We start from the raw sequence: 18,611 nt of genomic DNA on the forward strand, positions 1-18,611 counted from the left end.
TGGGAGCAGAGCTGAAGTCTTCTGTGGAAATTCTGCAGAGGAGGATGCTGTGTTCAACTCTGAGAGCAGCTTCAGTTATAAACACAGACCATAGAGATATGACAAAATACCATGAGAGGTCTTTTGTACTCAATGTTTTATTTGAAGAAAGATTAAAAAAATAAAGATGTTATTATAATTATTATCTCTTGTTGGGTTTTTTTTAACCATTTTTGGTGTCTGTGCAACGTGCAGTACTTTATTTGGATGCTCTTAATATTTCAGCTTTTTTTAAAAAACTGATGTTATTTTTTTCTTTATTGTTATAAGACACTGGTCTTACTACTGGATTTATGACTTTACTTGTTTATTGCTGTTATTGCTGTATGAGAGGGACAAAAAACAAACAATACCACACAAAAAAATCCTGCAGTTTACTGAAATAAAATAAAACTACTTAAAAATGTAACTGAAACAATATTATATATAATAATTTAAAATAATTTAAAATTAAATACTATTATTTGTGTGAGATGTGAGTCAAGTGTCTATAAAAACCAGGTGTTTGTACTGTAATACCTATTCAGAACTTTTATAATCGTATTTTTAAAATTAAAATGACTTTCCCATAATAAATTCATACAATTACAACAATTGAAGCTGAAACCAATAAAAACCAAAACTATACTTACTCTGGATACCAAATGTAATCAAATTGAAACTAAAATTGGAAATGAAATAACAACTAATGAACAACACAAAGCTATTATAACTGCTGAAATGTCCCTTTAATGTTCTCCTGCATTCAGACACTCAAAGCTGAAGCTAGACATGACTAGCTACCAGTGAGCTTCATCCATAAACTGCACGGGTACATTGCAGGAAACTGGGAGCACAGACTTGGGTGGTTTGCACAACATAGTAACCAATAACATTTGTGAAACAGCTACAGTAATAATACTCCACAAAGACTACAACCAATAGCCTATAGCTGCTAATTAGGTCTCATCAGTGCCTAAATGGATGACTTATATAGTAAATTCACCTACACTACAGTTGTCATAAAAGAGGAAACCCTTCATGAAAACCAAATCTGTTTTTATATCAGGCTGTTCTGTCAAGTTGGGGATGTTTGCATGTGACTCGCTCTTGGAGCAAGGCATTTAGAGGAACTGCAGTTTTTGTAACTTCCATGTTAATTTTTCCACTGCCGGAGCACTCAGATGGCAAAGATGAATTACAGCAACACTGGCATAACGAATCTGCCCTAAACCCCTGAGAACAAACAAGCAAAACTGAGAAGAAATGAAAGTTTTAAATGGAAAAGTTTTGCTCTAAAGTTTGAGATTTCCAACTTTTGTTGCAGTCAAAATGCACTGGTTGGCTTTAGGACAATATGTTTCCCAAACAGAGGTGATGCTTGAGCACTAAACAAACCAGTTCACTGCTCCAATTAAACTGTGTGTGAGATCCCTGTCAGATCTGAAAGGTAAAATTTGGCTCAGGAGGTCCTCAGGTGGACATCAAAGATAATTCCCCTCACTATAAAGTACTTCAGCACACTATGTGGGCTGGGGATCAAAGAGTACCTGCACTTTGTCATCCTTAAGCCTCCTTTCACTCGCCCCTCCTACCCCTGAGCGTGCTACAGCGAGACCACACACGCACATGCACCCGTACAGAATGTGTGTCAGCTCTAACCTTGCACGGCAGGGTCAAGATGTCCCTGATAGCGGTTTTGAATAGGGGATTGAGGATCCAAACCTCCCCACCCGCCCCCACTGCTTTTGTGATCTGTCAGAGTTAACAATGACCCTGGACAGTTCAAAAATAAACCGCAGAGTGTATGGGTGCTTTTAGAGCCCGCAGCCACCCCGGTGCTGTCGGATGCCAAAAGAGAAAAAGAGCCGTTTTGTTAGTCATCAGCTTCACACCAGGGCAGGGAATCAATCTACCTCCCTCTGCGCACAAGGATATGAGAGAGTTGAATTACGTCTGTGTGTGTGTTGGTGTATATGGTAAGTATGCACACACACACACACACACACACACACACACGCGCACCCGGTGAGCACCTATTCTTTAAAGCATATGCAGGATAAATTTGTTGACAAGGTGGGTGTATTTGCAAGAAAGTATATGTTCAGGCATAAAGGTGAAAAAAATGTGCGTAATTTCATATATTTAGATTTTTCTTTTTGCTGTACAGCATCAGTTTTACCGCATAAACTATTTCTCCAAACTGGCCATATTTATCACTAGTTAAAATAAGCGTGTGTAGTTCAATTTCAAGTTTTTTCTAAAAAGAAAAAATCTTGAAATTGGCGGCATATTATAACCACAGTAGGAAAGAATGCTATAAAATCAGAAGAACGAGAAACACTAAAGTCAAAGGATCTTTGGCCATTTTACTTCTATAGCAGGTTTAATTTTGAAAGTAGTGGAATAAAAACATTCAAAATATATATTGGGGTTCTTTTTGCACTGATCTGATAATCAGTGCATCGTTCACATATTTAAACATTTTAGAAAAACAAAACAAGTAGTAACTAATAGCTCAGGAACTATTATAGTCATTTCTTTACTTTAAACACACAAAAATAATAAATTTTAAACGAACTAATAATAAATCTTCACTTCAGCAGTCTGTTACATACACGACTTTTTGGCTTTTTTTAAATACATAAATGGGTCATATATAATTCAGAACCTGATTTATGAAATGTTTTGTTTTATTTTTTTGGCTATATAGAATAAAGATAAATCTAAACTCTTCTTTGTGAAATCCTTTGACTCTCCAAAAATGAACTGAGAATTGTAAATTATCATTATAAGTAATAAGTATTATTATAAGTAATTATATTATCATTAAACCCCCCAGATGGTTCGTTTTGTTAGCGTTGTTGAAGAATTGCTGTTACTGCAGTGATGTATCATAAAAAATAATCACTAACTCTAAAAGAAAGAATGTTATTTTAAGTTATATTTTAATGTTGCAGTGTAACTGATTGCTTTATTGTGATACAGGAAGTCTAAATAAGCCTAAATAAATCTACAGTGAGAAAAAATAATTGAACCCTAGTGAAGAATTTTAGAAAACAACACAAATAAATGTCTGATGCATTTTAATGTGAATTAAGGACATGGAGTTATAAAGCAACTCTGATCAAAGAATGAGCTGCATTATCTTGTAACAAAAACATGCATACAGCTAAAGCTGCTCTTAGGATAACACGCAATGTGCAAAAAGTACAAAATAAAAAGGTCAAATGAGTTTTTAATCAGTTTGGTTTGCTTAGTTGGGTTAACAAACCTTAAGAAAAACAAGTTATGGTATTAAGCTGAACTAACTATTTTTTGTTGTCATTTTTGTTTTATTTTACATGCTGTCAGTTTAACTGAACTTAATTAAGCATGAATCTCTTATGTGTACAACTTTTGAAGCCATTTGATACCAGTGTCAGTACAAAGGCAGCCTTTTAGATAGTTCCCAATCATGGCATGAAGAATGAAAAGTTTAGAAGACTTAAATGCCAACCCCAGGTCATGGCTACAGCAAATGTAAATATCACTGGGTTTCTGTTTGAAAACATTTGGTTACACTGGGCTAATGAGTAGGCACTGATCCTGTGGAAAAAAATGCAAACTAAATGTTACTTTTGAATCTTCTCAAGTTACCGAGATCTCCTTGTTGAATGAAGCCTCATCTGAGGTTTGCGCCTACTTTATTGAAAGTAAAACAACAAAATGAGGCTCAAAGGCAACCAGTCTAAACACAGACAGGGTCATTGTTCTAATACCACTATTTATCTAACACAACTCTCCCAACATTTACTTCCTAGAGCTTATTACAACTTTCATTAACTCCGAGTTACAAGAACTTGTGGTTTTTAACTTTTAAAGCACTATGAAAACAATGATAAATGATACATTTTAAGTTGTGTAAACTACAAAGACTGATGAGTCGATAACTAGATTTCAGTGTGTTTTTATTATAAAGCAAAACACTGTTGCTTGTCTCTTTTCTTGTGAATCTGATATCTACTAGCATATCAGGAGCGGCTGCTTTGTTTTCCATTATTGTTTTTGTTGCACAACTTTATCTTCTTGCTAAATACTTGGCATTAAATCTATTTCTGGGTCCTGGTAGCTCTTGTGTTAGATGAGATTCTGTTAGCGTGCTGTGGTACGTTCTCTCTAGTTTTGCTGAATAGACAGAAGTCCCCCCCACACACACACACACACAAAAAATCCTATTCAGTTGTCATTCTTGGCTTTCCAGCTTCTTATTAGCACTATTCATGTTTTGCAGGCCTCTAAGCTATAAAAAATTGTGGTGTATACGACAGCCCATGGGCTCAAGACGTCCTGGACACCAATTTTGAATGCTTCAGACAAGACTCACTTTCAGGATTTTTCTAGTGCAAGTAATCCAACAAACACAGCAACATAGTAGTGACTAATACTGTGTTGGAGACAGGATCATCTCAGATGTTCTCTTAGCTAAAGTTTGGCCTTTTTTCAGTGTCTTGCTCCTTCATTCTCATCATTGAATTAACCTCGACCCCTATATCTATATGTAGCTAGCCAACAGGTATTAACTGCCATATGTAAACTAGCCCATATTCACTAAACCCCGCCCAAAACATAATACTTAATGGTAATCTTCAGTTTGGGCCAAGTTATAGCAGCGCTATTTATTTTTATGAATGATTTTGAACTTTGGTTCTATCCCTTAGTGGGACATTTTAGACCCTTTCCACCTTTGCATACTGCATAATATATAATATGACCGTACCTCCATGACCTGAAAAAAGAGAGAAGACATGTAGCTCTTTCCTCAACTCTCCCTTTCATGTTCCCACACCTGGGTACAGTGCTTCATCGCCTTGCATCACCACATCAAATACCAGCTCCCAGCCAAACTCACATAGACTTCAGCCCTGAGGGGGTGACTGACTCAGCCATAGAGCACATCTGCCCTCTTGTTTTTATTACCATTCCCAGCTATCCCTGCCCCCTGTCGCTCATCTGTCATCACCTGGCATTCAAGACGCAAGCCGCCATGACAGAGTTTTTACTGTAAAAGGGTGGAGATCAACTGTTTCTTCATACCAGAGAGCATTCATGTACAGCCAATGGCTGGAGTGAGGTTACTGATGTGCCAGCAGGGGACATGACCTTGGAGGTAAATCACTATGAAAAGGCGTCATCTCAAACTTGTCATTCTTTCCTTTCTGGACTGGACATCTGTTGACAATCATAAGCTGACTGACTGCTTGTAAAAGTGATGCTTTGTTGAAACTACATACCGTAGTTTAAGGACAGAGCCTTCAGGTATAAAAACATTCCTTCTAATAGTCAGCAGAGTCCAACTCCTCCAGTAGACGTCTATGAGAAAATAACCCCACATCAGTAAACTCTTTTCTGATGGGTTTACAGTCTCATTTACTAATTTCAAATCTTATAAAGCATTATGTTTATTTTATAAATTAGAGTCTCAGTTAAGATGAATTTGATTTAGGTTAAATGTACAGAAATTTCAGGGAACAAGATACACCAGTTACTTTTGCTAGGTACGCAAGTACCAAACTCAAACCCAGTTTTCCTTCAGAACTGCCAGAGATTCAACAAGGTGCTGGAAACATTTTGCAGATTTTAATCCATACTGACACTATATGACAGCTTCACATATTCTCTGCAGCTTTCTCAGCTGCATGTCCATGATGTGAATCTCCTGTTCCATCACATCTCAAAGGTGCTCTGTTGGATTGAAATCTGGTGTTTCTGTAGTACAGTCCTTGTCAAACGCTCAGGTAGACTGTGGCATTTAAACAATGCTGATAGTAAGTTTGTCAAGAAAATATCCCCCAAACCTCAAACTACCAACAACCTCTCAACTACATTTGTGCTGTTGGTGCCTTTTCAAGCATTTTTTTAAAGTCATGTGACAAATAGTCTATCTTTTAGCTGTATGGCTAATTGTAGCCTACTAACAGACTGTTCAAGAACTTGATCTACTTTTTGGTTGTTTGTTTGTTTATTTTGGGGGGTTTTTGAGGAAAATTCTAGTGGTTTATTTGTTAACCAAGCCAATTAGGATTAGTGTTATTTATCACTTTATGCTCCACCATTTTGACCAAACATAGTCACTTTTCGTTCCAAATAATCAACATGGCTTTGGATAAAATGCTAACACCGAAGCTTTAAAATGTAGAACCCATTGACTAGATCCTTATTATACACAGACTAGAGTTATAAATAATCTACTCTATTATCAATGTTACAGTGGGCAAAATGGATGCTTAAAATCCATCCATCCATTTTCTTCTATTCATCCAGCGCATCCAGAGCTGCCATAGGACGTGAGGCGGGTACACCCTGGACAGGTGGTGAGTCTGTCGGAGGGCTAACACAGACAGTGGTTCGCACTTTTGGGCAATTTAGATCAACCAATTAACATAACCAACTGCATGTCTGTGGACTGTGGGAGAACCCACGCAGACACGGGGAGAACATTCAAAGTCAACACAGAAAGACCCGTGTCAGCTGGTGGATTCAAACCCAGGACCTTCTTGCTGTGAGGCAACAATGCTAAGAACCGTGCTGCCCCAATTTTTCCCAACTGTTAATGTTAAGGCAACTTAAAAAAACAAAAAAAAACCCAGCTTTTGTTGATTGGTGTATAATTTAGCCAAATATGATAGAAATTTGTGTTTATCAAGAATTCAAAAATGCCAAAACATTTATAGATGAGTAAAATAATTGTCCTAACTGTACAATCTTGGCTACGCGCATGTATACTCAGCCACCAAAGTTAGTTTTTTTTTCCTTGGATTAAAATTATCAAATGCAAATGTGCAGTAGAAGAAAAGAAAGCTGGTCAATTCAGTATGCTCTGTTTTGTTGTTTATGACTAGTTTCAGCTTCCTCTTGGCCTTGCAGACGTGAGTGTGTGGATGAGTGAGGAAGGCAGAATTATTGTGTGAGGAAGCATAAATGCTGTGATAAATACTGTGAGCTGTGTGTGTTTGTGTGCGTGTGTGTGTGTGATTCATCACCTCAGACTCATTACAGCAAAACACGTCGGAGACTCTGTAGAAATCTGGATCCAAGTCAGGAATGGCCGGCGCTGGGTTGAATATTGTCTTCACTGCAACAAGAAACCATGCAGCGATCCATGTTATTGACCTCAGTGTCAAACGTCAACATCTACAGGATAACATGCAATCATTAACAAGGCAGAAAAATATAATTGTTCTCCATAATAGACCCTGTTATAGCTGTCAGCCTGCTTTCAGAAGGATACGGTTTTTCATAAAGTCCCTCTGTGACACATTTTACAATTGTGTGGTGTTTCTTTTCCATTTCTGAGCCTCACTGCCAAGATCTGGCAATGCCTTAATTAAACTTTCAATGGGAACAAAGGCTAGCAGGCTACCGCTGGGGATTGCTCTCACAAGCAAAGCTCAAGTGGATCAGCTTCTATAAAAAGACACCTTTTAAACAATTAAATTAGCATTCCCCGAAAAAGAAAAGAAACCCTAGTGAAAAGACCTTATATCCTGTAGCATTTTATGTTACGCCCTTAACTGCAGTTCCAGCAATGTATGTACGAAATGGATTCAGCACGAGATATACATTGAACCCCACATATGTGTGTCAGTGTGTGGGTGAGATGAGTTGTGACCCTTTGAGTGTGTTAAGGAGCACAAGCGAGGGAGAGAGCGAGAGTGTTTTTGTCAGGAGTAATCCTCTGTACGTGTTGCACATCACTGTCTGATGCATATTCATGAGCGAGGAGCATTAATGCATCTAATACCGTGATTTCTGTGTATGTGCGAGGATAAGCCCAGCTTGACGAAGCGATTAATTCCGATATCTCTGTGTACAAAATAAAGCCTCATGCAAGCGTGTGCGTCTGAGGGAAATATATGTTCAGCGTTGGTGACATCAAAGTCTGTTGTGCTAAAGTGTGTGCCTAGTTGCTGCTTCTGTGTGTGTTTGCGTGGGCACATAAGAGAGCAGCTGCGTGGGTTTGCGCAGGGCTTTGGCCACCTGGCGCTTTGAGGTGGATGCTGGGCTGCTCGCGAGTAAAAGTGGAAATAATGTCTCCGTCTCTTTTTCAACTCACTCATACTGTACTGCAAATATGCCCATGTGAGCCAAGGCCATGTCACAGATAAGAGACACTGGGCTCTTTGCGACTCCTCTCTTTTCTCTCTCTCTCTCTCAACTCAATTGCACCTCAGCTTCCATGAATTTGGGATCCAAGATAAGTGCGAGATTTGCGCCTCCATTTTGCGTTATAGAAAGCAGCTTGTCATCTGTCAGCAGAAAAATTTTAAATAGATTTCTTTTGGTTATTATTGATATAAGGATTATGTAAAAGTGATGCCTAACAACAAACTGAAAATCTCTTTTCAGACACCTCATGTTACAGTAGAACCACATGTTGACAGTCCCAACCCTGGTGATGAATTCACAGGGCACAAGCCCAGGAAAAATGTTCTGTTTCTTCTCTTCTCATGCCGTGCCTTCAGGCTTGGGGTCTGTGGACTCTTTAAGCCCACCGCTAGCTTTCCACACGAGTGAAATTTGGGTAAATTTGAAACAGGAGTTCAAGAATTCTGTGCCCATGGTAAAAAAAAAAGGGTCAATGGGGTGGAAGCTGCCTGGACAAGCCAGAGAAGGTGATCTTGAATGGGAGGTCAGTCACTTTAAATCAGCTAGCTTTTTGTTCATACCTCACATGCTTCAAAGTAAAAAGGTAAAAAAATTGCACTGTTCAAAATTTTATGGTTCAGTATAAAGAAATGTATTCATGAAATTTATTTTGAACTTGTGTTTTAACCATAGATTCTCCTTACAAGATGGAAATAACTTGTGGCTCTGAAAAGCCCAGCCACAGTTTAGCTCATTTGGGCTGAATGTTGCTTTCACAGTGGTCAGTGTGAATTCACAGCACTCATGGAAGACCAGTGCGTTTGGAAAAAAAAAAAAAAAGCTTCTAGGTCTGAAAAGCAGCGTGGATGTGCCTTAAACCTGCATTTATTCTAATGGCCAGTAGGGGGTGATTCCTGTGGTTGCAAAAAAAGCCCAATTGTTTGAAAGTCTTTGAAAGAATGGTCCTAATTCCCACCTGATTTATTATCTGAGTAACATTTTATGGTCTCAATTAATAATTTCATGTCTTATAAAATACAACATGTTGTTAATTTTGTAACTCTTGATCCAGTGTAGAGGAAAAAAAGATAAAACAGGGTTGAACATGGCTACTTCCACGACGGCAGTGACGAAAATGCTCAATGGGTGACAACAACGGGCGGCAATATCCAACATCTTTTGTATACAGTATATGGTTTTAATTTAAATTGTGTTCATTTTTAACCCAATGAAATAAACCTTTTAATGTGCCTCTTCTCTTACCCAAAAGGTGTTCCTCAAAAATGTCATTTTCTTTGCAAAACTGTACAAACCATCTTGAAAGCCTCCATATTTAAACTTACTTGTTTACATTCTAACACATTAAATTCTTATCCCTCCTACTCTTTTTAACAACTCACTCCTTCTCCTGTCACATTTTTTCTCAGTGCTCCCCAGAAGCTCACATGCACACTGAGCGCATGACTGCAATTAGGCACGGCAACACAAAACCTTTTGCTAATTATGGTATGTAAAACTTGATTATCCTGTTAATTGGAGTGAGTGTCACAACATATGTGGAGAACTTGAGCGGCATTAACAGCCCGCTTTTAGTCACAACATGAAGTGAAGCGCTAACCTTGCACTGTATGCCGTGTAAACAGGATAAATGGAGAAAGTATCACTGAATCATGCAGGATTACTCATGCTGTTGTCTTATTCAGGCTATTGTCAGTAATCATATTATTATTTGTAGCCAGAACAGCTAGAAAGCACAAAGTCTTCTCCTTGGCCTCATTTAGTATACATGCAATTCACAATTTGAAGCACGGGAGCTTCCCCATATGCAGCTTGAGTGACATTTCTAATATACTGATGCATAAAGGAATTGGCCTCACTGATGCACTGAGCTCTAAACGTCACATGAACCGGTGTCTGTGTCTCAGGTTGCTTTGTTTTGCTCTCCAGGTGTTAGTGAAACCACACAAACACACACGCACAAACGCTCACAGCTGCTGGGACAGATGTGGTAACACTGGGATGTGTGCACACTGAGTCACGTCTGGCAGAAAACTGTGTGCGTGTGTGTCATGACTGTGGGGTTTTTATGCTGGCAGGTTCAAAGTCTGGTCGCACATGTGGCGGCTGAAAGAGCAGCTGGAGCCGCTTCAGACAGTTTGAGAATACAGTGGGAAAGGTGGACGGGAAAACAAAAGCAGAGAGAAAATAGACAGAGATCACTCACACACTCTGACATGCATGCACGCACACGCACGCACACACACAGAAACACACACACAAAAAGAAATGAGTCACCAGCAAGTGTGTGAAAGGGCTTTAAGAGGCTCTAATTGCATCTGGTGAGAAATAAAATAGCAGCTTCTTGCTCAGATAAGGAAGAGGGGGAGGAAGACGGGTGAAAACGGAAGAAGAAAGCACGAGTGGAACTACACTACTCCCACCATTTCCTCCCTTCTCAGAACTAATTTATTGCCATTAACTTCTCAATATTAAATGTTAGGTGGCAATAAATTACAAATACACACATTTTCCCCTTAAATAAAAGGAAAATCTTCTTTTGAGGTTATCTTAACAAGTGTTTCTAAGAGCTGGCATCTACTGTATGTGTGGCTCCACTTGATGGTGACATTTGCGTAATTTGAGCGGCGCTTCACCCCCGCTGCCAAACCCATTAACACCCAGTCTCTCCAGAGAACTCCATTTACGCAATGCTCCGGCACGGCGACGTCGAGGTGGCATCTATGCCAAGCATCTTCACTCGCCTTGCCTCTCTTCTGGCGCAACATGCTGAGCCTAATCCCGTGGTACGGTCCATGCACCGAGGAAGGGGGGCTCAGGGAGAGAGGGTGGCGCTCGGCGAGGCCATCTGGGTATCCCATCTGCAACACGGCGATGGCTGTGACTCGTTCGTTCTGGCAGCCTGCAGCGAGCGATTATGGACGACAGGCCCTGATGACAGGAGCGAGAGGCTCCCCAGACGTCTAGAATGACGCGGACCGCTGCTAATAATAGGATGCTGTTAAAGATGATTAGCTCGGTAACCTGGTTATGAAAGAAAGGTGGAGGGAGGGAGGGAGAGAGGGAGGGCGGTGGCCTAAAATAGGGCTTTTGTCGATGCCGGACAGCACGAAACCTGCTCTACAAATGTGTGTGCGCATGCGATGGTGAATGTAGATTGGGGGAAGCAGCAGCGACTCTGGTGAAAAGACTGCTTTTGTCAAGTTCTCATGCTCAACTTGCTAAAGTGATAAAAGTCAGTGGGAAGCCTCTTTCTAAGGAGAGATTGTGGGATACAAACAGCAAAGTCACATGACAGATTTGGAAGGATTTGAGCTGTCTCTACTGTGTTTTTCTAGCCTACAAAGAAGACATTGTGCAACAGATTATCAAGCCAAAGCGATGATCTAAAGGTACATAAAGGATTGATTAAACCACATTTAAAACGAGATTATGCAACTGTGCTGTGAGGTAATTACTTGAGCTTCATAAATCAGTTGCTTTAGAGTTCCCTTAAAGAAAGGGAAACCTTTGAAACTATTACCTCTCAACCACATGTGAAGGCAAAAAAGTTTCTGTTTTGAAAGAAAGCCCTTGAGAATGAGACAAAAAGTCATCATAGACAGAGCTGAATACTAGTGGAAAAGATTCAAATGGTTTTGCTCGCAATACTTTCCTCCCCAGTTCTGATATCATAATTGTGTAGGAGAAGGGGATTTCAGATAGTGTCTAACTATCCACAACAAGCCAAAGCACAGAGACAGAAAGGGAGAGGAATGGGAAGAAATAACAGACATGTCTTCCAGTGAGTCACGATATGAGGTCCATTTTTGTTTTTCCATGTTTTTGTCATAGAATATAGCGTTATCACAAATGACTACCAGTCATAAAATCAGCATGAATGCTAAGTAGAGTCAGTGACATCTATCGCTGTGGAACAAGCAAGTTAAATCTTGCCATCCATCCATTCCTGCATTCATATATCTCCACCTTCTCTGCGTCACGGGTGGGGGGTTAAGAATCTATCCCAGCGGTCATAAAATTGAAAAATTCAGACAATTTTCATATTCAGCAGTTTTTAGTCTTTAACAGCTATTACATTTTTGGGGCACTCTTTGGGAACCAGTCGATGTCATTTTAAAGTCAAGCTCAATAATTGTCATGTCTTTGTGGTCATAATGCTCTAAATCCTTTCAGTTGTTGAAATGTCTGGATGCAACTGGACTCTTGCTACGGAGCCCTGCTGCTGGATAATGTTTTGGCATTTTCCTGCTGAAAGACACGGTGGCTCAGTGGTTAACACTGTTGAAAGCTCTGCAGGGCTGTAACTAGAAAGCTCTCAGTTACAACTAATTTTTATACACAACAACAGAAAGTGAAGATATATGTCATTGTTGCCTCTGCTTGCTACTTCTGAGACTCAAATGCGTGTGGGGCCCATTTCTGTAATATCTTAGCTTCCTTTTGTAACCAGGAAAATTTTCCTCTGGGTTGCGGTCTGTTTAAAATCACAGCAGCTGGAACAGATTCTAATAATAAACAATGAGAGCAACTAATTATTACTACCTGACTAAATTTTCTCCCCTTTTTTTCCTCCAATCTTTTTTTTTCAGTGAATGCATGAAAGGAGGCTTGTGTGAAACCTCAGCTTAGCCAAGTATGACCAGAGGCTCAACATGGTCATGAATGAGGATTAGGACAGAAGCGGTTATATAGTCATATTTTTGGCAAAATTATGAAGGTTTGGAACATAGCGAGCACACAGATGGCCTCCGTGAAGTGGATTGTATTGCACAAGTAGTTTGAGAAAATTCCACAGACATTTTGGTATTTCTTTGGACTACCAGGATCTATTCTAACAACATGAGTCCACAATAACCACACCCTCTGTTTTTTGTTTTGGGGAGAGGTTTTACGACTATTGTGTTACTAAACTTTGTTTACTCTTTGTTCTGTATAATAGTTTGGATACATCATACTGAGTAAACATGTACTGAGGATTTCCAAATCTTTGAAATCTCAGCATGCAAAAGGTGCTCGCTAAATGATTTACTTTCTGACTTCAGAAACATGTGAGGAGGATATACTGGCTCACCTTTGTTGTCGCGAGCCATGCACATCGCCTGCAGGGACGTCTGTGGACTGATCTCCAGCTGGCATACCAGGACTTTTGTGTGGCTGATGGCTGGGAGAGCTTCCTGTAGCTCCTCTGCACCCAGCAGCATGTTGGCACCGGCCACAATTACAATGGCATTCTCACCTGTCCGTGAACGAACATAGAGACATGTGAGACTCCACTGGAATTTTCAAAATCATCAATATGCCATGACATGAGAAGAATGAAATGTAAATTTCAGTTTTTAAACTTTGGCCTACAAAGACAGGAAATATTTCTGTTTTCTAAGCAGCAATGATTTTCCACCGCAGGAACTTCTCCCTGAGACTAGGATGCTTTGGAGTGTATTTCAAGACAAATATATAAATATAGATACTGCACTGGTTGCTGCTATCAGTTGGAAATAAGCATCAAAACATCTACCACATTGCTCAGGTGTATCTGAGCTTCCTAATGCATGTATTCCTTTGGAGGCACTGTTCTCTACATAGTTAAAAATGATAATAATTCACAGATTTTTTTCATTACTTTTCAACCACCTGAACTAAAAGATCCAGTTACATTTAAAATGCAAGTTTTATTTAAATACTTATTTTAACAGTTCAAACTGAACTTTGAAGCAAAGTGTGAGACCATTAGCAAACAGGAGAAATAGGTTTCTGACATATTTGAGTAGACTTCCATATGAAGACCCTATTTTTTCTTTCAAGCAGCAGTTTGGTGCAGCCACAACAACCTGGTGCTGAATGCCCAGAAGACAGTGGAGATTATTGTGGACTTCAGGAAGCACACAGCCCCACTCCCCCCCATCATCCTGACTGACACCCCCATCACCTCTGTGGACTCATTCCGCTTCCTGGGTACCACCATCACCCAGGACCTGAAGTGGGAGCCCACCATCACCTCCGTCATTAAGAAAGCCCAGCAGAGGATGTACTTCCTGAGGCAGCTGAAGAAATTCAACCTGCCAACACGGACGATGATGCAATTCTACACTGCAATCATCGAGTCCACCCTCACCTCCTCCATCACCGTGTGGTACGCTGGAGCCACTATCAGGGACAAACAGAGACTGCAGCGTGTTGTGCGCTCTGCTGAGAAGGTGATTGGCTGTAGACTCCCATCTCTGCAGGACCTGTACACCTCCAGGACACTGGGGCGTGCAGCTCGGATCACAGCTGACCCTTCTCACCCTGGACACAGTCTGTTTGACCTGCTCCCCTCAGGCAGGAGGCTCCGGTCCATTCGCACCAGAACCTATCGCCATAAGAACAGTTTCTTCCCCTCTGCTGTTGGACACATGAACAATAACCATATGACTGTTCCCACCACTAACACATGACCCTACGCTGTGTTCACTGCATCATTCCATGTTTGGCACTGATCACCACCTGCACTCATGTATATATCATGTATATATCTATCTATCTACTTAGCACTTTTAATTCTTATTCTTATTTTTATTTTCATGTCTATTTAAGCGTAATTTATAACAGTATGTTTGCACTGAAGCACCGCAGCAATTTCCTAATGTTGTAAACCCGCTCAACATTTGGCAATAAAACCCTTTCTGATTCTGATTCTGATTCCAAAGCTGATAGTTAACACTAAGTTACCAAAAACTTCAGTTGCTTTAATGGCCACTTGAGGCTGTCTATAAAAGTGTGTCAAGCCCTGGTTTTGGTAAGTGAAATTAAAGAATTTTATTATGTACAAAATAGTTGGTATGTATGTGTTTGTTACACCTGCACAGTTTATGGATGAAACATGCTAACCAATAATTTAGGAGGCCACTGTCTCATCCACAGATAGTCATTCCTGGCTCAAAAACCAACATGGCAAAGGCTAAAAGACTAATGTTGAGGTTTAAAACCAGTGGGAGAATTTACAGTGGTTATGTCCATGATTTTATCACACTTTTTTTCATTGAATCTGAAATTCACTCAGTCAAATTATGCTGATTGGTGAGCGACAGCTGGACACCACATACCAGACAGTTACAGCAGTTAGCTGGTTTGATTTTACTTGACAGCTCACACCCTTTTTAGAGTGAGTTTCAGTTTCTTCCTTCTGGACAGGCTTAGTGTAGAACAACACAGTGTAAAAATAACTTTGTTTCAGCAGACATCATTCAGAGGAACAAATCTTAGCTTGTACATCTTGTATGATTTCATTTTTTGGCAGAGTGTTGTATTTTATTTCTGTCTGTGTTTTCAAAATTGTGCATGTAAGGACAGATGACTCAACTCTGCAAACCAAATCTATCTACCGAAACAAATAAAGTAACATGAATCTCAGTAGTATCAGTTCTATAATAAAATTTTCACAAATTAATATTATAATTCTGTCTATGTAATATAGCTCAATGTCTTGTCAGTAAAAGTGTAAGGATAGTCAAAGAAAGTATATCCTAGTGTAACATGTAACTGTAAAATACTGTAAAACAACTTCTTACTTGTGAAATTTTATTCCCTGTTCCCTTTCTTGTAGTGTTCCCTTCATTGGAATATCCAAAAGCAGAACAGAGTTTGTCATACTCAGTTCCCTGAACAAGACGGCAGCAATAGAGATGTGCCATGTATGGGATTTCTAGGAACTAAAATAAGTTAAAGGGAAATTGTTTGTCTTTGCACTGGAAATGGCCATTTTTTCATTTGGCCAAGTCTATGAACTTTAGGAACCCCACTGAGGCATTTTAGACAGTCCATGCGAGTCATTTGGTTAATCCATATTCAATTTTAAAACAGCGAGACTGTAAGAAAGCCGGGGTGGTAGAGAAAGACTGAACATGAATAAATGAGAGGACTAGCGTTAACTACAACAAAGGAATTGGAAAAATAATCTTATTTTCTCACTTTTCGCAGTGGACTTATTAAGTCCCTAAGCGTGAGTCTTTTAGGCTGTGTGTAAATGGAAACAAACAACAGTATGAAGTTAACATAATTTCCTTAGGGATTCTGAACCTGTTATTTCCTTGAAAAATAAAAAAATATCTACGAGTAAAAAACATGTAACAAGCAAAAACTTTGGTGCAAAAGCACATTTGATGTGATGGTCAAGAGGTAAAATAGTTTTAAATTATAATCTTTAATAAATAATTAATTGTATTATAGTTTTGTATTATATGTACGTTTTTATTTTCTTTTGATTAATAATAATTTTTTAATATTTTTAATATTAAAAAATCGAATTTCTACATATTTTTAAAAATAAAAAAAATAAAAAAAATACACATTCGGACAGCGTGAGGGTAGGGTTTGGGAGATCACCAATGATAACTCACAGGATGAAACACAAACTAAAGAACTTCATGTGATAATATTAAAGTATGCTATAATCTCTAAAAATTATGTTGAAGCTTATTATTTTTTTTAAATGATTGAATTAAGTGATCAAAGATATCATGATGATATTCATCCATCCACCTATTTTCTACCACTTGTCTGTGTGATGGGGACAGCGGTCTAAGCAGAGATGCCTAAGGCAGACACCACGGCATCAGCCGAAAAACATAATCTCTATTATTATTATTATTATTATTATTATTATTAAAAATGATATATTATTAAATTACTATTTTATATTTTCATATAAAATATTTAATTTTTATTTTATGTAGACAACACTCCATTTACATTAAAACTAAAGGCATTTCCTTGATATTGTTATTTAATTTCGCATCATTTCTAAGTACACTATAATTTGAGGGGTGGTTTTTTTGTTTTGTTTTGTTACCTGTTACAAACGTGATCTGCATCTCTGATATTCGGTTGTTTTTTAAAAAAATATATTTTTATTACTCATCACTTCCGTAAATAGCTAAACGCATGATATTGATTTAATAGACATTTTAAACACTAAAGTGCCACTTTCAGCCTCACCTACTACCTCGCCTCTCATAGATGTTTTTAATATCCTCACCGCTTTCAACAGAAATTGCTCCCCATGTGGAAAGGCTCACAGTTAAACACATAACTGTCCATACATCTTATTGTGTGGACATCACAGATGCATATGTAGTGAAATTCAAGTCTAAAACTGACACCACAGTTTAAAATAACTTTTTTTTAGTTCAAGTTAATCCCCTTTTTGTGCCAGGGAAACAAAGAAATCTTCCCTATATAAAGTTTTTCATCTCTTCATTGTAAAATATTTGAACTCACAAAATATACATACTGGCCATGAACATTGGTAAAAGGCATCCTTTATCATTTGATATCAGCTGATACTACTTTGCGTTCCTGGTGGATACTCGGGAGGGCTTGACGCTGGTGTTCGTCCAAGTGTTTTTATGACTATAAACAGGTGTTATAGCAGTAGTGACTCAGTGGGCTGAGCTGTCCTGTGTGTGTATTAAAAAAAACAGTGCACTCACAGGCCCGCATGCACTCTAGGCTGTACATGCAGGAGGCCATGCGAGCGAGGCTGTAGGTTAGCGGTAGAATTTACCTGCATCGTCGACAGTGATGGAGGCAGCTCCTGTGACTGCATCAGAGCTCTGCTTCACAAATTCTGCAACAGAGAATGAAAGTATTTGTTTGTTCCTGCAAAATGGAATATTCACCATCCATACCTCTGGCAAGTAAAATGTTAAAATAGAAACCCTACTAACTGTCAGAACTCAGAGCAGAACTTCAGTAGCTTCAGTATTAACAAAGCCAAATGATTTAACAATAGGGAGAACTTGCCAGTGTATCCAAAAAACCTTGAAAAGAATTGGCAAAATGCAGACTGAAAAAGGTTTGCTCTGAATGTGAACTTCTTGCAATGCACCATGAAAATGGAAACCAATTTGGCACGCAACGTGAAAAACCCTCTTTCTTACCTGTGTGGACGCCGTTGTCCTTGAAATTCTGGATGTAATTGTCTCCAAAGAAGTCTTTTCCAACCTAGAAAAGATTGAAGGCAAAACGATTACAACAAAGAGAGTGTCAAGCTGGGTCAGACTTGGTTAGCGGCAACTTTTGAAAAGTGGTATACTCAAATCTCTGTTGGGCTGGATTTTCGTGTGCCCTGCCAGCATACTGGCATGGTGCCGCCGCCGAAGATGTGCAAAAACGAACACACAAAAGTCAACAAACGCACACACGCGCAAACACACGACCAGCTGCGCCAAGCCTTGAAGACACGATAACCCCGCCTTCACGCCTCTTCATGCCCACCTCGCTTTCGTTTTCTTTCCCTCCTGCCCCTCTTCCCCTGATCCGCTCTGGGATGTCCACATCTGTAGCTACTTTGGGTTGTGGAAGGGGTCCCCACCTTGCCCCGAGGCGCTTACTTCGAACCCACGCTTTCCAAAAAACGTGCCAAAATGCGGGCACTTCTAACTGCCTGTGATGATGGGTTGGGATGG

General features: G+C 39.3%; 1 protein-coding gene across 2 annotated transcripts in view; it reads right to left on the minus strand.

The window, feature by feature from the left end:
* The window catches only part of rbks (ribokinase), a 54,193-nt gene that overhangs the window by 14,331 nt on the left and 21,251 nt on the right, over nt 1-18,611 (minus strand). For both annotated transcript variants that reach the window (XM_040042276.1, XM_040042277.1), the window contains 4 exons: nt 18,084-18,147; nt 17,708-17,770; nt 13,238-13,402; nt 7,041-7,132 (listed from right to left, as the gene is read on the minus strand). In XM_040042276.1, the coding sequence (XP_039898210.1) occupies nt 7,041-7,132; nt 13,238-13,402; nt 17,708-17,770; nt 18,084-18,147 (384 nt within the window). The remainder of the gene's footprint in view (nt 1-7,040; nt 7,133-13,237; nt 13,403-17,707; nt 17,771-18,083; nt 18,148-18,611) is intronic.

This window comes from Simochromis diagramma, unplaced genomic scaffold (assembly GCF_900408965.1).
Source record: "Simochromis diagramma unplaced genomic scaffold, fSimDia1.1 OVJJ01000304.1, whole genome shotgun sequence".
NCBI lineage: Eukaryota > Metazoa > Chordata > Actinopteri > Cichliformes > Cichlidae > Simochromis > Simochromis diagramma.